The 23,245-nt window shown below is 30.6% G+C and overlaps 3 protein-coding genes across 5 annotated transcripts; 1 reads left to right on the forward strand and 2 right to left on the reverse strand.

Annotated features, from left to right (window-relative positions):
* Positions 1-682: 682 nt before the first annotated feature.
* LOC126769251 (DNA polymerase theta) lies at positions 683-11,508 on the reverse strand. Of its 2 annotated transcripts, none has more exons than XM_050487889.1 (9): positions 9,448-11,508; positions 9,246-9,370; positions 7,244-9,180; positions 6,789-6,969; positions 5,860-6,041; positions 5,488-5,657; positions 4,944-5,277; positions 1,671-1,935; positions 683-1,056 (listed from the first exon to the last, which is right to left on the reverse strand). In XM_050487889.1, the coding sequence occupies exons 1-9, from the start codon at positions 11,235-11,237 to the stop codon at positions 767-769; spliced, it is 5,274 nt and encodes a 1,757-aa protein (XP_050343846.1). In that variant the 5' UTR covers positions 11,238-11,508; the 3' UTR covers positions 683-766. The 2 variants fall into 2 exon arrangements, with proteins under 2 accessions (XP_050343846.1, XP_050343845.1); XM_050487888.1 differs by having other exon boundaries at positions 5,860-6,011; positions 9,448-11,325.
* An 812-nt stretch (positions 11,509-12,320) lies between these two features.
* Positions 12,321-16,282, reverse strand: LOC126769281 (UPF0415 protein C7orf25 homolog). 2 transcript variants are annotated; one of them, XM_050487962.1, is made up of 8 exons: positions 15,736-16,282; positions 15,481-15,664; positions 15,166-15,302; positions 14,801-14,955; positions 14,198-14,409; positions 13,869-14,003; positions 13,624-13,766; positions 12,321-12,543 (listed from the first exon to the last, which is right to left on the reverse strand). In XM_050487962.1, the coding sequence occupies exons 1-8, from the start codon at positions 15,886-15,888 to the stop codon at positions 12,463-12,465; spliced, it is 1,200 nt and encodes a 399-aa protein (XP_050343919.1). In that variant the 5' UTR covers positions 15,889-16,282; the 3' UTR covers positions 12,321-12,462. The 2 variants fall into 2 exon arrangements, with proteins under 2 accessions (XP_050343919.1, XP_050343921.1); XM_050487964.1 differs by having other exon boundaries at positions 15,732-15,837.
* A 2,922-nt stretch (positions 16,283-19,204) lies between these two features.
* Positions 19,205-23,027, forward strand: LOC126769284 (proliferation-associated protein 2G4). Its single transcript, XM_050487967.1, has 8 exons — positions 19,205-19,369; positions 19,560-19,794; positions 19,892-20,045; positions 20,165-20,386; positions 20,632-20,724; positions 21,298-21,411; positions 21,742-21,888; positions 22,115-23,027. Exons 1-8 carry the CDS (start codon positions 19,285-19,287, stop codon positions 22,202-22,204), a joined length of 1,140 nt encoding a protein of 379 aa, XP_050343924.1. The 5' UTR covers positions 19,205-19,284; the 3' UTR covers positions 22,205-23,027.
* The last annotated feature ends 218 nt before the right edge of the window (positions 23,028-23,245 follow it).

The raw sequence follows: 23,245 nt of genomic DNA on the forward strand, positions 1-23,245 counted from the left end.
GTGTCTAATTTCATTGAAATGCTGCCACATGTGTATTCTACCAACACGCATTGGAGCAGCGTGGTGGAATAAACTCCAAACCTTCTCCTCAAAAGGGAGAGGAGGCCTTAGCCCAGCAGTGGGACATTAACAGGCCTTTACTGTTACTGTCCTGAATAATGGTAAACAACAATTTAATTAATTACGTTATTTTCATACTTCTGTTGTGACGTAAGGATACGCTTTTAGTTGTTTACGATCCTCGCTAGAGAACTCATGTAATTAGTTGATTGTGAGTTAGATGCATATTTTATGGTCAATTTGAATATTCTTACTCTAAATCAGAATATATTACAAAGAGTAATTTTAAAATATTCTTATGTAATATATTATTGTTGTTATTTGTCTTTGTATAAACACCTATTCAAGTATCCATTGTCACTGAGTTAACTGTTATAGACCTTGCTCACACGCAGCCTTAAGGCGGACTGTCAATACCCTAATCTTATGAAAGATATCGAGATGAGGTCATTGACAATTTTTAGTAATTTTTATAGTTTTGACATATTCCTATCACTATAAAACTAACTTGTGCTATCTGTTTAATGTTCATATTTTATACATACCCTCTATTTTTTTTTTAACTTTTTAGGTACGATTCGTTAAATAAGGTAAAAGTAATAAATAATTTTCTGAAAAATCCATTTAATTAAGTATTTACACGAAATATCACAGAAAACTATATTATAACGCAAAATATTTTATAAAATTTCATGATTTATAAATATCAACACAGGACGTCTTCCATCGCACCCCACGTGTTACCGACTTTCACTTTAACGGGGAGAGGAACGCTTAAGCGGACCGTTTCTTCCATTAAACTTTTTAAAATTGCTATAAAATTATCTTTCTTCGATTCAATAACTTCATATATAAGTTCATCGTGCATTTGAAGGATTAGACGAGGTTTGTCGATGTCCGAGCTGGTTTTCGTGTCTATGGCGCACATCGCGGCCTTAGCAATATCCGCTGCTGATCCTTGTATAGTAGTGTTTATGGCTTGCCTTTCAGCTGCACCTAAAATATAATCAAGTTATGACTTTAATAAATATGGTCATTTCCACGAATATTTCCATTATACTAATAAATAATTTGTATTACTTGAACAAATCATATTAATAAACGTTTTTGTAAACTTATGTTAAATGTCAAAATATTTATTTATTTTTGTATTAATGATTTTCTTTATTCAATATAGTTTATATTGATAGTCAAAGTTTATAAAACCCAGCCAAAGTCGAGTTATCGAGTTTCTTGTCAAATATAATGACTTATTAGAGTTTTCAATATAATATATATCCTAAAGGCGATTGTTTCATTCCCTAGATCTTTGATAAATTCACTAATCTTCTAGTATAAAATAATAACCTTTTGCAGAAAAACATTATTTTTAAATTATTAGCAACACAGGTAATTTAGACGTTTTCTGGGACCATATTAGCAAATCATATCCAAAACCTACAAAAGAGTTACTGACTCTATGCAAATGAATAAGAAGCGTTAATAAAAAATATTAAAATAGCTGAAACGGTAAATTCTTATGAAATGGCACGTTTAAACTATACCAATATATAAACTTGTTTTAGGCACATACCCATAACACAGTAAAATTTTAACACAAGAACATGTACCTCGTTTGGACGCCGTGTTACTCGTGATATCTGGCAAGTATCTTCTCCTTTTCATCAATGTCTCTATGTATCCATTTTTCCTGCATTCTTCTACGATATTTTGTGTAAAAGTTTTTATAGCAGGATATGTATTATAGAAGGTGTCCATGAATATTGCAGCCTCGATCTCATTAACATCGAGGTATTGCGCTAAAGTTTTGTTGCCCATCCCGTAGAGAATACCGTAGCAGAGCTGTTTAGCTTTATGTCTCAAATCGTCATCAACCTGTGTGAAAACACAAATCACGGCAATAATGTAAAAATCTAATATATAAAAATCTCGTGTCAAGGAATTTGTGGTCGAACTCCTCGAAACGGCTCGACCGATTTTTATGAAATTTATTATGCATATTTGGGAGGTATGAGAATAGGTCGTGAAGTTTATTTATACCGCTACGTGATAAGGATGTCCCTACCCAGAATTTTTTTTCTATAATTTTGACATTTTTTTAATTTTGTATTTTATTTAAATTTAGCGTCAAAAATTCATATAACCTGAAATTTTCACCCTCCTAACCAACCCTTTTTATCACGATGTCCAAATAATTTAACCGTCATTTGTATTTCAAACAAAACGAAATTATTCATATGTGTTGAATGACAGATGGCGCTATGTCCGCCTCATCGAACTTCTTCCACACATGCACAAGTCATTCACGAGAAGCGTCGCGTCATTTTGTTTGTTATGTGTCACAACGCAGTGCGTGCAAAATTTTGTACGATTGTTTTTAAACTATAAGAAATATTATATACGTGTTTTATGATTGCAATACTAAAAGAACGAATAGGTACATTATCAGTATACCGTTTTTCATCAGTAAGTACTATTTGCATGTGTTTGTTATAGTGAATAATGCCAGCAAGACGCAAGATATGCCGTCGAACAAATAAAGCAACAAACATGAGAAATAGTAGAGAAGAAAGAACAGACGAACAAATCCAAAAAAAATAACGAAAATGTGCGTGTAAGCATGTCACCATTGAAGGGTTTGCTCATCGGCACGTATATAACGAAAAAATATCGCAAAAGACTTTGTTCCTTCCCTTCTCTTCTTGGGGTCTCTTCTTCCCCAACCGTACATTTCTTTTGTTATTGTTTTAATTTACACGGGACTTATATCGTGTTTTAAGTCGAAATTTAATGGAGGAAAGTCAAGAAACGGAAATTGTAGCAAGTGTAAATAATGCAACCTTGAAAAATAAGTTACTAAATCATGTAAATAAATTCTACTTGAATTACATAAATACTTATATACACATGATTCGAGTGTTTACTATTGTCAGTATAAACAGAGAAATGATAGTATAATCATATGCTCGGCGTCAAAAATACTACCTATCGAAAGAAAAAGAAAACCAATTACCATTATTTATCAAGCAATTATAACAATATTTAATTTATAGTATACTCTGTTTTGATTGTTTAAAACTTTTCAAGACATTTTTGTTTTTGATTGTTTAATTGTTAAAGGGTTTAATTTACTTTGACAATATTCAAAATAAAATCCTTTAGAATTAATATCATTTTTCTGAATCAAATTTAATTATTTTATGCAATAACTAAAACTGAATTCCATTTGAATTATGTTAGCAGTCTTTGAACAGACTATGTTTGTTTATATAGTTTGTGTAAAATAAATCAACCCGAGTTGTGTAAAATATTAAACTAAATTTATTTTTAAAAAATATTTAGCAGTAATTCAATCTGCCTGTTTTAATAGAAACTGTAAGTTGCTAATAACTGAATCGATTGAAAGGCAATAAAAGAGGCGGTTGACTCACTGGAATTGTAATAGGATTAATTTAAATTATTATCTTAGGAGTCACGGCAAAAATAAAATTCTTGCGCAATGATTCCGTTCCATTCGTATGTACTATGTTTATCACATATTCTACCGCCAAACAGAAATATATTGTACTGTTGCGTTCCGGCTGACCATGGCAATGACCCAGGCACAACTGACAATTTAGTTCCCAAAGTTGGTGGCGCATTAGCGATGTAAGGAAAGGTTAATATTTCATAGTGCCAATGTATATGGGTGGGGGTGACCATTTACCAATATTAAAAAGAAAACAAATAACGGACCACCTTTTTCAAAAGTTCTGTCTCATAATGTGAGACGAATGTACAATGAGACACACACACACTAAACCTGTAGACATAACCTAAGAAAACGATAATAAATAAACGCATGAAAAAAATCTCAGGGTGGTGCTTTAAGCATATATGTATAATGACAATCAATAAGTCGCAAGGCCAAACGATGTCCGTTTGTGGCTTAGATTTGGGCACACCATGTTTATCACACGGACAATTATACGTGGTATTTTCTCGGGTGGGAACCATCGAGCTTACTTGTGTTGGCTAAAGACGGATTGACAAAAAATATAATACACTCAATTGCTCTTCGAAATTAATTAACTGCTTTAGGATAAATATATATTACTTTTTTCACTTTACTTTTAATCAAAACAATGAATATGTCTATTACGTAAATGAAATACATTTAATTGAGAAAGTGAATGGTTGGTGTTTCTTTGTTTTATCGGCGGTTATCGTCTACAGCGCTCCTCTCCATTTTCTGTCATAGATCCCATCCCCTTACACTAACACTAAATTCGTTACTTTTTATTTAAAAGCCAAAATATTCAGTAGATATAATTTATATGGCAGAACAACGTTTGCCGGGTCAGCTAATAACTAATATAAGTTTTCAATCGTAACATATTTACTTAGCACACACATACCTAACAACGCGAGTGTATGCGACGAAAGGTCATGCACACAACTTTGTAAACAGTGCTTCGTTTTATTAAAAACTTGTTTACGTGCGCGCTGTCAACCATTATATTAGTCACAGAACATTTTAAAATAAAGTTATACTTTATTTTATAAACACTTAAATAATATTAACTTATAAAAAACTTCTATTAACAACAAAAAACACTTTAAACATAAAAATGATAAAATAATAAAATAATTTATCTCAGGGAACTAAAATCGATCGATCCGATTCGTTAGAGTTAGCCTTTGAAAACTAAATTTACTTCGTATTTCAATATTCGCACTCTTCAATACCTCAGATCAACTTAAAAAAGTCTATTGTAACAACGATTTCATTTAAAATGACAAATAATTTATACATACCTATTTACCAAAAAAAATGGCAAAAAAACATATCTTATGAAACTATGTAATTGTGACCTAGTTAATTAGTCGTCTCCTTTACTCACCTGTTCATCGGCTAGTCCACTCCAAGAGGCTGCAATTGACTTAAAAACATCTACGTCCGAACACATAATTGTAGTCAACATCGCATCTTTGGAATAGTGAGTCAGAATTCTCATTTCCAGCTGACAATAATCAGCCGACACAAAAACGCAACCCGGTGTCGCTTTGAAAATGTTCCTGCAGTTGAACTCTATCACGTCCCCGCAAGGTTCGATGCTATCTTTGGCGGCGAGATATTTGAGTGGAATAGAAAACGTTCGAGGGACGTTCTGTAAGTTCGGCTCGTGCATACTAATTCGACCGGTGCAAGTGTGCATAGTGTAGGACGGGCTTATCCTGAAAATCAAATATTTTATTCATGTTCGCTCGCTCAACTTGGAGCGTGTCGACTGTTGCATTTCCGATATTTTCATGAATAATATTATTGAACTGTTTTAGAATGCAAAACGCTTACTCGTGTTTTTACTTTAAGTATTTGCCTTTTAATGAAATAGATATAAATGTTATAAGAGTTTTTAAAACGTCTACATCAATCATGGTACGCACCTGTTATCATGGCTATATATGATGGCTTGCTGAGTGAGAGGATATAAGGTTTTAGTGAGTATAGAGTTAAGTTTCCTCCAATATATGACGATGCTAGCCATTGTACTATTGTGGGCGGTAAGAACACTTTTCTTTGTGCTTATTTTTCGTCCTTTATATAACCCTAAAACCTAAAAAGGAATTTTATATCCTTCCGTCAAGATTATCGGTTATAATAAAAACAAATCCAGGTTTAACGATTTTTAGCTTTTATGAGAAACTCTCTTTATATACTTACTATACAGAGAGTTTCTCATATATATTGTAGCAATTTAATAAAAAGAAAAAAGTCTTGCACACAAGTACCACTAATATATTCAAATAAAAACTCACCTTAGCGACATCTTTAGAGGAGTTAAAATTAAAATGATATCCGCATAATTTGAAAGCTTTATTTTGTAGGATCTCCTGTGAACTTTTCACATCAATCAAAAGTTGGGATGCAAGTTCTTTATCCACAGTTACTCCATAGTACTCGCAGTTTGCTAGAATCTTGGACACTTGAATCTCTGTATCTGTTTAAAATCTTAATTTAAAAAGTTTGACCATTTTATTGTGCAGCAGACCATATTATATTGAGCAGATATTATTTAGTTGATATCATTTTAATAATAAAACGAGATGGTCATGTGGACAGAATACGTGGACAATACGCTAACTAAAGTGAAGGTCGCGTGTTCGTAGCCAGGGCAGGTGCTTTGTTAATATTTTTTACCGACATTTCAATAATATTGATTTATGTTAAAATTAATTTACTTTAAAAGAAAAATGGTGAGCCGAGATAGCCCAGTGGTAAAAACACGTGAATCTTAACCGATGATCGTAGTTTCAAACCCGGGCAAGCACCACTGAATTTTCATGTCATTATATATTTTAATTTCATTTCATTACGGTACGGAAAAGAAAAATGGACCGATGCTACTCGCAATAGAACTACTAAAATCAATCACGATATATATAGATAACATTGCTGTAAAAGTGGGATACTTAGTTTTTAAACAATTTGACATAAACATGAAATTGTCTAGGAGTGATATTATTTTTTTTTAAATTAATTACAAATATACATATAACCTTTACCTGTTGTTACAAAAACAACAAACAAAAGGGACGCCATATTAAAACAGACCGAACGTGTCTGTATCCACACCTACACATATACTGTAACTGCAGTGTAGCAGCGTGGTAGAAAAAAAAAAACAAATTGTCCTCCCTGACAGGCGAGACCTTTAACCAAGCAATAGGCTAAAATAAATACTTACTTAAAGTCTTATTAATGAATGAATTCTTTTGTAATAAATTCGCTTGCTCTTCCGAAATATTCCATACACACCAAGCATTAAGACACGCTTTTTCGTGCGATTTTAAGTTATTATATTTTTTTGTTTCATCATTGACAGATATATCAGTATTGAATAAATCTAAGTTGCAATACTTCTTTGTCTAAAACCAACAAAATATTAGGTAAAATGAATTCTATTTAATGATTAAGGATCACGATTAAGGAAAGTAATCAAAATAGTAAAGTGAGTGAGTGCGTCAAGAGTCAGTGTCAATCCTCGCTAGCCCTCTTCATAATCAATCAAAGTTAATTTGTAATCTTTATTACACTTTGTAATCGTAATCGTAAATCATTAATCCAATTACATTTTTCCCAAGCCTGAATAAGATAATTAACTTATGTAGTTAGTAAAAGCTAAAGCACGTAACATCTTACCAAGTCGATAATTCTTGACGTTTTCTCAGCGCAGTCCAATAACCATTCAGCTAACGTGATATCATAACACGGTGTTGATAAATCTTCCTCTAACCATTTCTTAATGTGTAAATGAGTTGCCTTAGTCGATAACATTCGCAACTGAATGCCTCTTGCATTTGAAAATAACCGTTTCAATTTAATTTTAAATGCTGGCAGGTAGTTTTTTAAGGATGCTATATCAAAATATAAACATATATTACTATTTAAGTATAAAGCTATTCCTTTTATGAACAAATTTTCTTCAGTATGGATTTGAATGTCTTCAAAGGATTTTTTGGTCCCACCAAATATATTATTACCAATTAATTGAGTAAGAGGTTTAATTTCTTTTGTGTTTATATCAAAATTAATTGAAACTTCTTTGGCTTTTTCTATAAGAGAAAAGTTACTGCAATTATCGTTTTCATGCAAAATGTGACAGTTCACAATTTTATTAGCAAATTGTAGTACAAGATTTTTGGATTTTGGACTAATTTTTATTTGAAATATATCATGTTTTGAATTAATTTCTGGTAAAATGGATTTTTTTGATTTTTTAGCTACAGATCGTAAACAGTGTTTATTCGAAATCGCGTGTCTTTTGCGTGGACTTACAAAACTTGTCTTAATAAACGTTTCTTTAAATTCTTGTGTGTTTCCGATTTCGTTTTCCTGAGAATTATTCATGACAGAGATATTTTGAAGTGGACTTCTTTTCTCATCTTCGTAAACTAATTTAAAATTTTCGTCATCGTCGACGTCAATTAGTGGTGATTTAAAAACATTTAATATTGATTTCGAATTAATATCAACACAGCCCACGATTGTATCAGTTTCATTTGTATTTTGTTTAACACTAGCGCTTTTTTTATTGTCTATTATAGTGTTTGGTAACAAATCAAATGGTAAACTATCTTCAAAAATACTTGAATTATCACCATCGGATGAAAACAAACTTATATCTTTAGTGGACATACTTTTAGAAACATTATTTTCAACATTAACTACTAAATCGGAATTAGTCATTACACCAAAGCTTATGTTCGGTGATAAGAAATTATCTGAAGTCGGAAGTTTCGAAATATTATCAAAAAAAGCATCCGTAATATTGAGCGAATCCCAAACTAATTCTTGTTTATCAGAGCTTAGTGACACTTTTGTATTATTGACGTTTTGATTAATTTCATTTGGAACACTATTCCGAATATTTTTGCCGTCGATAGTTTTAACTTCCTTATTTACTTTAATATCATGAGGTTTCTGAATGCATTTATTTAACGCATTATCAGAAACTTGCAAAGTATCTGCTTGAATTTCATCTTTTAAACTAATTGTAGCCTGGGTGCTCTTAGCTCCTAATTTTTCATCTAAACTTTGACTTATTTGGTTTTTAGTTTTAGATAATTCTTTTATATTTATGTTGTCAACACACTGGACATATGAATTATAATTAATAGAATCATTTGTTTTATTGGTTTTTTCTGGACATTTAATATCCTTCCATTTAATTTCTGCTACTCCAATTTCTTGCTCTAGATATTTTCTAGCTTCTAAAATAAGATTTTCTGCTGCTTCTTTAGTGGTCATACCACAAAATCCTGTTATCCAAATATTTTTCATTTTATTTCGTTTCCTAACTTCAATATCGTCATCGCCCTCTCTTTCTTTTTCACTTTGAAATGGTATAGACTTGTGAAGGATGTTTTCAATAATATTTGGTACAGCCGAAGCAATACTAGAAATAGTTTCAAACCCTGCATCAAATAAAGTACGAGCTCTCACGCCATTTAAAGAAGGTAATTTCATTAATTCCAACAATTCTGAATGTATGCCAAATTGAAGTCGGTCTTGAAATTGTGATATAAGCATTTCCATATTCTTCCAGCCCAGTGGATGGCAAAAAGCTGTGACCATACCTATAAGTAACATTTTTAGTTTACAGCAGGTAAAGCTGTGTTCCATTTACGTTCTTCCAACTTACCAGCAAATGTCGATGATGCTTGCTGAAGGCCTTGCAAAAAACCTCTAGCACATTGAAATTTTGAAGATACTTCTGATAAAGGCACTTCATTTACCAAATCTTGTAAAGCTAGTGCTGTGTAAAACCTAAAAAAAATTATAAATCCATGTAATGTTTCCTGTTATTCATGCATTTACTTTTAATTTTTTAATTTACAGCAAACCTTTTATGTATGTTTAATTTATTATGATTATTATTAAATTGCTTTGTTCCTCTAAGGCAACGAATAATAAAGCTTTCTTGCACACCAACAAGTTCCCCTACTCTTTTCATTGCTGCTGATAAAGATTCCCACAGAGTAAGTAAATGCAACCAGTCTATATTATTCCACTGACAACTGACACTGTATGGTGTCACAAGATAAATCAGATGCAGATCAGTTTCTAAAACTAAACATTGACGAGCTTTTTGTAGTTCACAAAATAAAGACAATCCATCATTGGGAGCCATAGATGATGATAAACATGCCTTCCCCAGTGATGTTGCTACATACTTGCTATTGTTACCGCCACATTGAACTCTTATTAACTCACAATTTACTAATTCTTTTAATGTATTTCCTAATAAAAAGTTTTGTGATTGCTCCATGCAATCCTGGTTAAAAAGTAATGTACAATTAGTATACAAATCCAAGTCAGATTTCTTACAAACATCTTGACTTGCAATCATTTCAAGAATAGCTCTCATAAATTTATCTTCACTTTCAATGCAGCTTTTAACAGGTTCCAAGATTCCCATCATCAAATCAAATCCAATTTTCTGCTCTGCTGGTGTACATATTAAAACACTTTCACCTTTGATATCTTTACCCATTCTTCCAGCTCGCCCTATCATCTGTTTGTAGCTCAAAATATTTATTGGTTGTTTTTGGAATACAGGTGATCTGATAATTACCTTTCTAGCAGGTAAATTTACTCCTGAACTCAGGGTAGATGTTGCTACTAAGACCCTAATAGCTCCAGACTTAAACCCTCCTTCTATTATATCCCTCTCATCAAATGTAAGTCCAGCATGATGATAGGCTACTCCAAATGAAACTATATTTTTAAGTACATGATCAAGACCCACCGGACAATTTTTTAATTGTTCTAAGGTTTCTAATATACTCTGTGACTTCAACTGTTCTCTCAAAACCATTCCTTGTACATTACTGGAACAACCTAATTTATAAAATGATGAGGCAATACTTTGTGCTAAATTTTCACACCAGTTCTTAGTCATGCAAAATATTAATATAGAACATCCATCTCTTAATGTTTCCAGGCAAAGAGAAAGCACATAGTCACCTTCAATGCCTAACATTTTTGGATCTTCCAATAATGCAATATACTGACCATATTTGTCATAATATTTATTTCCAACTAAACAATATTCATTCAAAGGTATAGGTCTAAATTCTGTGATAAATAATTCAGCATCTAACCAACTTGCCAAAATTCCCAAATTAGGTAACGTAGCAGACATTCCAACGATTTGCACTTTAACATCATCTTGTGTTAATGAAACATATTTAATTTTAGTTAAAAGCAATTCTAAAATGTATCCCCTGTGGGGATCTCCAAGTAAATGTAGCTCGTCAACGACAACTGCACCCAATTCTGAGATATTGCCTTCCTCAAGAAGTTTATTTATTAAGCTATTTGCTTTTTCTATAGTGCATATTGCTACATGAACAGCTTGTAAGCCACCTGGAGGTGACTGGGATCCCATGAAACCTTCAACTCTGACTCCAGAACTGGACAATATATCTTGTAAATAAAACATTTTTTCCCTAACTATAGATACAAAAGGTAATATAATGATTACTTTTTTCTGACGCTCCAACACAGTTTTAATGGTTAATATTTCAGCCACAAGTGTTTTACCTGCAGATGTTGGAGCTGAGTACAATAAGTTTCGACAATCTGAGAGGACTTTAGGATTAGCAAGGCAATCCACTTGCCAATCAAACATTTCAATAATGCCTTTATCTTCATATTTGTTTGCTATTTCTTGAGGCAAGCCCCAATTCTTTAATTTTTTATTTAAATTTCTACTTTGTTTGAATTGTGAAACAATCTCAGTAGTATTTACACTAGAATCCAAAATTTGTTTGAATTCTTTACGAATCTCATTTTTATTTGATAAGTTTTTATTTTTAAAAATATTTTGCTCAAAATTAATTTCTTTGACATATTCTTTAACATAATTTAAAGAGCTTTGTAATGCAAAAGAATTATCGAAACAATCGGCCAAAAAAGAAACATTTTCTGTTAGTTTTTGCAAAGCAATTTCATCGCAATTTACTTGAAACATCATAAACGTATTTCATTAAAACAATATAAGAAAAACTAAAAATCACATATTAATAGATAGATAAAATTCATAATAAAAAATCAAATTAAATTAAATTTTAAGAATAAGTAACGAATTCAATAATTCATACATGACATTGTTTGACAGTTTTGACACTTGACAAAGACGTTAGGGATGTTGGAAAAATATTATGTGTTTAAATATAGATTTTTAAAAAGAACTTTATATGATTAAAAATACTTACTTGTATAAATTACATTTTTCTATTTGTTCTTATTTAATTTTCGGTAAATTTGGCAACTGCCTGTCAATGTCAATATTAAAAGAGTGCTTATGTGAGGTGCCTGAGCTAGATTTGACTAAGCATTTAATTTTCGAGCACAATTTTTTTAATTAAATATAATATTTATATCAAAATCGATATTTCCAAAAATTATTGACATGCGTAGACAATTAAAACAAAATGAGGTTATTAAATTTTACTTTATCGTCAGGATTTTAATGCAATATACAGTTTCGTCATGCTATAGCATAAATAAACATTACTGAGAAAAAAAGCCGTATTATACAGTAAAAGTACATATTAACTACTACTTTTATGAAACGAGGTATATTTTTACATTAAGTGTTTATTTTTCTTAACTTCAATATCAAAATAATCTTTAACTATATTTGTCTTATTAATGTTAATAAAAATGATACAATGTTTTATGTTTTTTTCATATTATATATTTTTTTGTACATACATTACTACTATCACATCAAAGGACGATTATATTTAGCTGGTGAAGATATATATTTAAGTACTATATACAACACACAGTTAAATAAAATATAATTTTAAAATAAAACTAAATAATTATTTAATTGGAGTATTATTATATCATAAAATCTTTTTAGCTGTGGTCTCTTTTCCTTCGGTTAAAGCTCGTGACTCGTGAATAAAGGTAGCATATGTGACTCCCTGAAAAATAAATTAATTATTATGCTTTCGTTATTTTACTAAAAACTGGGTCATCATCACACAAATAAAAACGGGTAAAGAGGTTGGATTTTGTAGAGGCTGGAGGCCTTCTGGCTGGTGGCCAGCTTGAAGACAACCGTCTTCACTTGGGATTGCTCTTGATATGATTAAATTCCTCGCCACCATACGGGCTATTGAAGCGCTGGTGCCGATGATATTATTTAGGGTTTATTAACCGCGGCGTTTCGTGTCTCGTAATAACGGCAATTTTGCCAGATTTAATAAACTCGTGACTTTCATGTCGAGACGTACTTCATACTCGTTAAAATCGTATCATGACAATGTAATCTACAAAAGGTCATAATAAGTTTATTGTATTTTCAGTACAATATATGATGATTAATAAGTGTTCTAAAGATTGATTGAAATTGATTTTTCTTTCAAACATGTCAAACAGAACGATTTATAATTACCGAAGAAACTTGGGTACATGTACATTGCCTTTTTGAAGCATTTGGAATATGATTATATGTTCAATAAATGTTGGTCAAGTATAACTAAAATGGTTATTCTGTAAAATACAACTCCACTAGTCCGGGACTATTTCTAGTCCCGAGACTTAAAAAATGGTGAAACTTCCCAAACTTTAGCATTAATAGATGCGCTTAACACAAAAAAAAATCCTAAGACCTGTTTTACGACACACGCGGATTGTGATGACTCTATCCTACACTGCTGAAAACTTCACAAGTAGTGTCAGATTAATGAACTTACCAGTAAATTTTTCCTTTGTGTTGTGAGAAATAAATATCATTCTATTTCATTTCAGTTTCATTAGCAAATCATATTACTTATGTATATCTACAGAATTCATTAGTTAAATATTTTTTTCATAAATCCTGTATTTTAAGCGTGTCAGTGTTTTACTATCATCAATAAAAGGATTTTTTTATCATGGTATATACATCTGGCTTAAATAGTATCCCATATAATAAGTTATAAAAGATAAAAGTTTTATTTCAATGAAATATAATTTTTTAATTATAATATTTAATTTCATATGAAAAAATATATACATACCTGCTGTGCAGCAGATCTTACAAAACTCTCATTTGCTGATACAGTAAGTGCTTTAAGTCTATGGCCAAAATTGAAAATTATTTTAGACCTTAATCGAACATGACCCCTCACTTTTAAATTCTGTCGGGGATAATCATTCTGCCCTAGAATTAAATAAGAGAAATTATAGATAAACTTAGAGGTCGCAGTTAAAATTTTTAATTATTCAATATGTGATAATATAGATTTATATTGAAGAATATAACCTCCATAATCATCTTCATACACAGTAACCTGTTCTTTTAAGTCTGCTGTTCGTTTTTTCTCCATTGGACCTCCTAATGTATCAACAATTTTTTCGAAATTATACCATGCTGTTCTACAGCAAATTAAAGTTTTACCTAAAATTTCAAAAAATAAACAATGATTAAAGATTTTTAGTAACAATTAACCTTTTAAGTGTAAACAGCATAAATGGATCATATCATACTATCACTGTGCACATAATTTTAAGTTTAGTTCAGGGCTAAGAATATAAATGAACTATATTTAAAGTAAGGATTACATAAAATAGGTTAGGACAAAAATGCTTAACCTTGAAATAGTTTTTCCAATATTGGTTTTACAGGTCTTTCAGCCTCCCAAGCCGCTTGCTGGGTGAGGACATCTTGTTTGAACACAAAATGACAGAATCCATTTGTCATATTACTAACATATGCCATCATTGCTGTCACATCCAAGTTCAATATGTTTATATCTTGATGATTTTCAAAACACTGTGATTCATCCTCCATTATAACTTGGCACCTTAAATAAGAGATTGTGCAATGTGTTTTACTTATGTACAGATCATTATTTTACTATTATGAATACAAATAGTTAAAACGTAGTGTTATCCATACAATTTAACTTAATAACAATTCAAAAGTATTTAATACAAAAATAAAAAATAAAAATTCTAGAAACTAAACAAAATAAAATATGATATAAGGGCTTTTGATATGATTATCATTTACCGAATAAAATAAAATACAATAAAATAATAATTAACTAGGGTGCAATTTTATCAGTCCAGAATATTTTCTTTCTATATTATAACATAAAGATTTTTATGCTTTTTAATTAGAAAAAAATATGATGGAAGGATTTAAACTTTGCTTTTTATGTATTTTGAGATTGTTAAAAAATAATAAATTACCTTTCAAATATTTCTTCATCACTGGACTCGTAAGAATCTTCAATTTCTTCAATGTTTCTTGAATCAGGTAATATTGTTCCTTGCACTACGATACCCTTTGCTTTTAACTTATTAGCAAGGGTTTCTTCAATACCACTTACAAATTCAAAAACAACCTAAAATGAACATAAATATTACAGCTACAATTGCTATTTATTCCAACTTTGCATATATCATTTTTTTTTACTTTATTTTTTTTACAAACTTTTAGCTGAAGTTTTTAGAATTATTATCTCTAGTCAGCTATGGTTCACATGAGGTGTACAAAGGCATGCAAACAGTGATAAATTAGTTTAGGGGTACTTTTTAATATTTTATTTACTTACCTTAGGCGAAAGATACATACATGGGTACAATTTAGCACAAGTTAAATAATCCTCAGCTTGATCCAGTATAGACCGTGCACCATATGAGGCGTTGCCTGAACTAAGTGCAGATAATGACTTTGGATTTCGAGCTATCACTGAAATTATATTTTAGCATGTAAATATATTTTACAATATAATCACTATGATAATAGAATAAGTATTTTAATAATATATTTCTATATAATATAAAATATTTCTAAATTGGCATTATATATATTTTTCTTCTACATAAATGAATTTGTGGTGAAAACATATTTTACATGTCATTGTTACCTTTTGTCCAAGTTTTGCCTTCATCACTGATAATGTCTACTAATTGTTTACTTTCATCATTTACATGGAATATTTTACAAACAGACGTAGTACCAGGCCTCATAGCGCATTCAACCATTGCTCCCAAATGTCGTAAATTTGAGCAAGACAAGTGTTCTTCTTTAACTTTTTTTGATTTTTGTAACTGAAAGAAAAAAGGTTGGCTTACTAATTGGTAAGGTATATAAATTAGTATTATAATCATAACATACCAACCCTTGTCAAGAAATCAATTTCTTGTAAAACTTTTCTCTTCATTTTAAAAACTCCCTCAATCTCTTGAATACTATTTAACTGTTCAACAAGTTTTTCTCCATACTTAATCTTCTCGCTTAACTTAAATAGGAGCTCTTCTGAAGGCTGACTCATTTTGCAAATAATTTTAGAATCGATCAAAAATAGTTTCTTAATGTATGTATGTACGCCTTTTATCTCAATGAACACATTTGTTTGAATATAAACGTTTTCAATATTAATGATTAATTATAATATTGAATTTACAATATGAGTATAAGGTTTATATGATATTAACTATAGATATGTTCTAAATGGTAACTGGTACTGCAGAATGCAACCACAGTATTTATTGTGTAACTTTTTTTAAATATATTGATCATTTGCACTTCACGGCAAATAATTTTCTATAACAAATTTTAAAGAGTTCATAAATTAAATTCTAGCATTCGAGTAAAAGTTCATTCAAAATCACTGTTAAACTTGGTAAGTTGGTTTCAGTTTCACTATTCAATGTTACGTTTATGTTTTGAAACTGACAACTGTGTCTAAAACGTAGACAGAGAAACAAATAGACCAAGGGCCGTGAAACAGAGATAGTTTGTCAAATGTTGCCATATTAACTGCATTCCCTGTTTTGGGAGATAAATAATTTTCAGGATTTAACACAAAATAAGATTATTTAATATTTATTATACATCTTCCAACGACACCCAAAAACCGTTGCATTGTTTGTTTTTATTTCCGTTATATTGTTAATACTGATAGACCAAGGGGCAGTGAAACCGCGAATGAGACAGAAATAGTTTGTCAATGTGTGCGTATAATGTTGCCGTAGTAACTACATTCCCTGTTTTGGGAGATAAATAATTTTCAGGATTTAATTAAAACAAGGTTATTAAATTTTACTTTTTAATTAAAACATTTATTTTGTATTCCTACTAAACCCAAAAACCGTTGCATTGTTTGTTTTTGTTTTGGTTATCAATAGTACATCAGCATCTTTATATGGTACTGTATTAGCATTCTCCTCAGATGTCGAAATCTAAAACACTTAATTAAATTATTAATAAAGAATGGTTGAATATATTTCTATGATAACCTCTTGACTCGGAATCTAATAATATTATAAATTTATGAAGAATGTTAAATAATGTAGTTTTTAGGATATTATAAATAGGAGAACGAATAAATTCAAATAACATATTTACACATAACAAAGCACTTTAGGTTATTATTGGACTCCGTATTTATTTGTTTACATTGTCCACGAGTCAATATTTTTTATTGAAAATCAGGACATTTTTTTAGCTGACGCTGGCAGCACTTACATGATAAATATTATAAAAACTGGAAAATCCTATTATCTCCAGGATTTTAATGTAATATAAGGTACCGTCATGCTATGGCATAAATAAACATCACTGAGAAACTACATTTAGGGACAAAATAGTCGTACTTAAGCATGAAAACACACGCCGGCAATTTTCTTCTTGTTATCGCTTTAACATGAAATACTACGACAATGCACCATTTTATAACCTTCAATATGATATAAGGATTGTTTCTCGGCCTTTTCACTGGATTAGAATCGTTTCTAACATAAAAATAACAAAAAACACAATGAACGTACCAACTGTCAAGTTTGTTTCGCTACTCAAGTAGCGACATCATCAAAACTTACGTTACACGATAAGGGACAAAAGATTTGATCATTCTATCTCTGTCTAAGCCATTTGTAACGTAATTTTCGTTCTCTTTCTTGTGTAAGTGAGAAGGAAATCGTCATTGCGTCTATTAGTTTCTCTGTCTATGTGTTATGATAAGTATTAATTTATAGTGTTTGTCTTTATTTAATAACGACCGCAGAGTACATAACCCCTTTATTTTAATAAAGAGCTTATGACATTTTGGTTACTTACTATGACAGTGGATTATATTAGTCTCAATCCAAGACCCGGTGGTAGGGCTTTGTGCAATCTCGTCTAGGTAGGTACCACCCACTTATCAGATATTCTACCGCAAAACAGCAGTACTTGGTATTGTTGTGTTCCGGTTTGAAGGGTGAGTGAGCCAGTGTAATTACAGGCACAAGGCACTTGGCGCCGTAAGCGATGGTTAACATTTTTACAATGCCAATGTCTATGGCCGTTGGTGCCCATATGGTCGTCCGCCTACCTATTCTATGAAAAAAAAATACTTATCACCTTTTATCAAGATTTTCCTAAAAAAAAAAGAAACGTTGTTGTTTGTACAATATAACTATGGAAATAACGATAAACATATTTGTTTGCCAAGTTACTTGATATTGTAATAAATAGTTAAGAGATTATTTTGCTTAATAACATCTGACCTGACTTCTCACGTATTTTTTGACATTTCATATATATATATATATATATTAATACATAAAAAAATTACTATGACAGCCTTTCAATCGATAAATATATATTTTTAATAATTTGTCTAATAATTTCGGAACATCAAGAGCAGATTTTTAAGACCCAAAATACCTCGAAAGCAAATTCCTTGATTTGATTCAAATCAAATTACTTTATTCAACATTGAAACATTACTTTTGCTTATTGATAGGCAAACTAGAAACTACCACCGGTTCGGAAAAGAAACACCCAGCGATTGACGATTTACTCAACTTATCAAGACCATGTCGAGATCAGTCGGTGATAAAAATCTAAATTAGACGGTCTTTGCGATTATATCGTTATTTTTTGGTCAAAACTCACAGAGTTGTATTGCCAGCACATAATATTCGCACAGTATACAATCGCCAATAAAATCGTATCATGTGGAATAAGTATTAGCATACCTAAAAATGAAACTCCGTGAAAGTACTTGCATTTTCAAAGGAATATAATGTTTCATGTATATATGTTAGTTTCTTTATTCCACTTTTATTGCATCAAATGACTGTACAGATGGGATTTCGATTAACACTATTAATTCATTTATTCAAGGCATGATTTTTGTTTTTATAAATAAATCTATATACTATACTGCAATTTACAGAAAATACTTATTGTAAAAAAATATTGCGCAAAAAAACCCAAATTATTTTAAACATAAGATCGAGTCTTTCTCTGACCAACTTTTCAGAGTTTCTTGAAGGTTTAGGCTTTATATTACTTTGTAGTGTAATTATTATAATATGCTTGGTAAAATAAGTTTTGAACAATGCATTTGACGGGAAAATGTTGCTAGCACTGGAATGTTTAACGCTTGGAGTACATTATGTGGTAGACCTCAAGCTATTCCAAGCTTTCAAGATTTGTAGTTCTTAATATAAATAAATTAATAAACTTTTAATACATATATAATATTTTAAAGTTTTCATTTTTAATACGTATTTTTTATGATGTATGGCATTATTAAGGATTACTTCAGTTGTTTTCCCAAATAAAAATTTTCCCCGCCATTTTCTAGGCGCATACGTCATGGTCACGTGACTGACATTTAAGTGGCCAACCAACAGCCAGTACCTGAACCTGCCTAACCAAACTACAGTTTTGAGAAATGGCTGACGATAAAGAAGTGGAAAAAACTATTGCAGAAGACTTGGTTGTTACCAAGTATAAGTTAGCAGGACAAATTGTCAATCGTAAGTTTTTAGTGAAATGCTATTTGTATATTGATAATTTAACCTTAGGGTCAAAGTATAGATGCACATATATGTCGAATGGACGCGTGTCATCGCCATGCGGACAATGTGGTCCCTCTCACTGTATGCACTATTTCACACCAATACATTATTTTAACTGGATACATTGAGCAAAATCTTACTTTTCCAGGCGTTTTGGAGCAAGTTATTACGAAATGCATACCTGACGCGTCTGCGCGTGAAATATGTGAATTTGGAGACAGGTTGCTACTTGAGGAAACTTCCAAAGTGTTTAAAAAAGAAAAGGATTCAAAGAAAGGCATTGCTTTTTCGACATGCGTTTCCGTAAATAATTGTATATGCCATTTTTCACCTATACCTAGCGAATCTGATTACATCCTGAAACAGGGAGACCTTGCTAAAATGTAAGTTATTAGATAAGACAATCTCTAAGGTGACCCATTGTTAGACTCGTAGAATTTTTTTGTGTGAGCAAAATATTGATTTCCATGTTTTTTGCAGTGATTTGGGTGCCCACATAGATGGTTTCATTGCTGTTGTAGCACACACAGTTGCAGTCGGTGGCGGTGAGGTCACTGGCCGCGCAGCAGATGTTCTTCTTGCTGCCCATTTGGCTAGTGAAGCCGCCTTGAGGTTACTTAGACCTGGTAATGAGGTAAACACACACTAGTTTTTCTGCACATGTATGTAAATATATAATGTTGTGTAAATAACATACACTTTGTTTTTAAAATAATTTCAGCAATTTGATTTATTTTATATTCCTTATTATAGAACTATGCTGTAACAGATGCAGTCCAAAAGATAAGTGCCGAATATGCATGCAAGCCAATAGAAGGCATGTTATCACATCAACTAAAACAATTTCGTATTGATGGTGAAAAGAGCATCATCCAGAATCCATCAGAGGCACAACGAAAGGAACATGAGAAGGCAACCTTTGAAACCTATGAAGTTTATGCTATGGATGTGCTCATTTCAACTGGAGAAGGTGTTGTAAGTAGTATAGCTGTTAAAATTTGCCATATCATTCAAGTAATTTCCCTGAATTCTTTCTAGGTTAATTATAAAGTGATTAGTCTGGCAGTACTCAGGGAAAAGCAAAACAGTATGAACTCTTGAATCAAAATATTTAATATATCTTGATTTATTTGAATACTAACAAATTAATACTATACCTAATATGATTTTATGGAATATAGCATTATAAATTAACTTTAGCTGAATTTATTCTTATAAAGGGTCGTGAAATGGACACAAGATGTACAATATACAAGAAAACTGATGAAGTCTATCAACTCAAGTTAAAAGCCTCTAGAATGTTTTACAGTGAGGTAAGATGTTTTTATGTACTTAAATTTCTTAGTAAAATAGTCAATGTAATTCTAACAATTATCACATAACTTGAAATATGTCTATTTACACATATTTAGAAATAGAACTCATGACAGTACAATGAGTTTAAAATTTTTATATCACAACATAAAATTGTTTATATCCTTTGTAATATTGTTTATATGGACCTTTTATACAATTTACTTTAAGTAACCAATCAAGTGTGATTTAAACCTTGAATGCAAAATCTTCTGTACTGTTATGTTATTACCATTGAAATTTTCAACTTGAATTTTTGTTTCGATTTTCTTTAGCAATAAACTATGAGCATGGCTTTATTCAGCTTGTTCTTTAAATTTTAAGCTAGATTTGTATATTTTCTTTTCATTTTACAAACTATAAATTTTTAAATTATTATTATTCATATATATTTTTTAGCCCTTTAAATGCCCCTGACTCATTTCATTATAAAGAGTCTGAGATAAGTCTGTAATCAACAAATGTTATTTCATGTATATTTCATAGGATGTATATGCATTAAAATAAAATGTATCATCTTTCATTATTATCAGGTTAGAAACAAACATGGATCAATGCCTTTCAATCTACGTAGTTTCGATAAAGAGACAAGTGCAAGACTTGGCGTTGTTGAATGTGTTAACCACAAACTCATTGAGCCTTTTCAGGTAACAAATACAAATGAATAATTAATATTAAGAATAAATTGATAAAAACATAATCAGTAAAATAATTGCTAGATTTTTGGTTCTAGTATTTTGTTGAACATAATTGGACTTCAGATAACTTTTAAATGTTGATAACTGTATTAGTGTAGAGAAAGTAATTCTTATCTTTCATCTTATTTGACTCATGAAATCTCTTTAAACCTACAATTATCTTTGAAATAAAATATAATGTTTTAAAAAGTAACAAATAATGACTTTTTTGAAAGCTTATACAAGTTTTTCTTTTGTTTAACTTATTACTAAGGGTTTTAATTATCTATTCTTTTTTAGGTGCTTTATGAACGACCAGGTGAAATTGTAGCACAGTTTAAATTCACTGCTTTATTGCTTCCAAGTGGTACGCACCGCATCACGGGACTCCCCTTCGATAAGAGTCAGTGTAAAACTGAACGCACCATTAAGGACCCTGAACTGAATGTAAGCATAGTACAATTTTTTTAATGTTGTTATACCCCCTGTAATCTTTCAAAACAAATTTAATTATAGTATGTTTTGAACAAGCACAGGGTAAATAAAAGTAATTTTTTTGAGCCAATATATTTTTGTGAATGTTTTGGTTTGAACAATTACAACAACTTTAGCAATCGTAAACATATAATAATTTAATTAGTAGTAGAAATATACTTACTTTCTTTTATGACAGACCCTTCTGAACTCTTCCGCAAAATCAAATAAAAAGAAGAAAAAGAAAACTGGAGCCGAGGAACCAATGGAAGTTGAAACAGCTGCCTAGCATTTGAAATTACTTTTGCCTGAGGACTCTTAATATAATTCAGCAGCTTTCTAAAACCTCTCACATGGACAATATTATCTGACCACCTCAAACAGTGATAAAATTTAGCAATACAAGCTTACCCTTTTAATATAGCTTTCAAAGAGTGTTTAAACTCAAATGTTCATTTGAGCAGTTAACAAATTCAACATGAGATTGACAATTAGCTACAAAATTATTGTTAATGTTTAGATGTTTATGTACAAAACAACTTCATTTTTAAGTGTAATTATATTGAAAACAATAAACCAATTTACATATTATGTAGTAAAATTTACAACCCATCATTAAAGGAACATGTTACTTCCCAGCAAAATGAATGATTAAAAAATTATCTGTAAATACCATTCAGGTTAATTTCTTCTTAGTATCACTTGCCTCACATTTGAGAAAGCATTTTATTGTAAAATTAGAAAATTCTTATTTTTTTCCAAATATCAGTGCAATTAGGTGCTTACTAGTATTTACTGTTATTTTGATGTTTTCAATAGTCATCTCATAGTCTAATTTTAAAATTAGGATAGAACAATTTAAGTCAATATTTCACAAATCAACTATGAGAAAATTTCAAAATGACAGTGAGTATGTACATTATTAACTCTATAAATATGGTTATATACATTCTGTATCCCGATATCTGTAAATTTGAGGAATACAATTGGACATTTAAATACATTATAGCTCTAGGAATATTTTTGGAACTAATAATCTAATAGAAGATATTGAACGAATGACATTAAAGAAGGAATAAATCAAACTGCCACAGGATGGCCTGTTTTTGTAATTGTTATTTTATTTCTATCTGCCAACTGACCTATAACTAATAATACTATTAATTCTAAAAACAAGCATTCGCAAAACCCAATTGTCATGTAAAAATATATGATTTTCTTATTTATTTATTTATTTATTATTTTCTTAATATTATTTTCCAATATTCCATTTGAAACAAATGTTGCTTATAGAAATATTTGCATTTGTTTATCAATTATCACATTTGGT

This window comes from Nymphalis io, chromosome 6 (assembly GCF_905147045.1).
Source record: "Nymphalis io chromosome 6, ilAglIoxx1.1, whole genome shotgun sequence".
Classification (NCBI taxonomy): domain Eukaryota; kingdom Metazoa; phylum Arthropoda; class Insecta; order Lepidoptera; family Nymphalidae; genus Nymphalis; species Nymphalis io.

What these genes read in the sequence shown, in the direction of transcription:
- LOC126769284 (XM_050487967.1), top strand. Translation starts at nt 19,285, where the DNA reads ATGGCTGACGATAAAGAAGTGGAAAAAACTATTGCAGAAGACTTGGTT. An exon ending in TACTTAGACCTGGTAATGAG is followed by an intron (nt 20,046 to 20,164) that starts GTAAACACACAC and finishes TCCTTATTATAG; the next exon opens with AACTATGCTGTAACAGATGC. An exon ending in AACTCATTGAGCCTTTTCAG is followed by an intron (nt 21,412 to 21,741) that starts GTAACAAATACA and finishes ATTCTTTTTTAG; the next exon opens with GTGCTTTATGAACGACCAGG.
- LOC126769251 (XM_050487889.1), bottom strand. Translation starts at nt 11,237, where the DNA reads ATGTTTGATTGGCAAGTGGATTGCCTTGCTAATCCTAAAGTCCTCTCA. An exon ending in AGCATCATCGACATTTGCTG is followed by an intron (nt 9,181 to 9,245) that starts GTAAGTTGGAAG and finishes TGTTACTTATAG; the next exon opens with GTATGGTCACAGCTTTTTGC. An exon ending in CGTCAAGAATTATCGACTTG is followed by an intron (nt 6,970 to 7,243) that starts GTAAGATGTTAC and finishes TGTTGGTTTTAG; the next exon opens with ACAAAGAAGTATTGCAACTT.
- LOC126769281 (XM_050487962.1), bottom strand. Translation starts at nt 15,888, where the DNA reads ATGAGTCAGCCTTCAGAAGAGCTCCTATTTAAGTTAAGCGAGAAGATT. An exon ending in GTATGTATCTTTCGCCTAAG is followed by an intron (nt 14,956 to 15,165) that starts GTAAGTAAATAA and finishes TGTTCATTTTAG; the next exon opens with GTTGTTTTTGAATTTGTAAG. An exon ending in GATGAAGAAATATTTGAAAG is followed by an intron (nt 14,410 to 14,800) that starts GTAATTTATTAT and finishes CTCTTATTTAAG; the next exon opens with GTGCCAAGTTATAATGGAGG.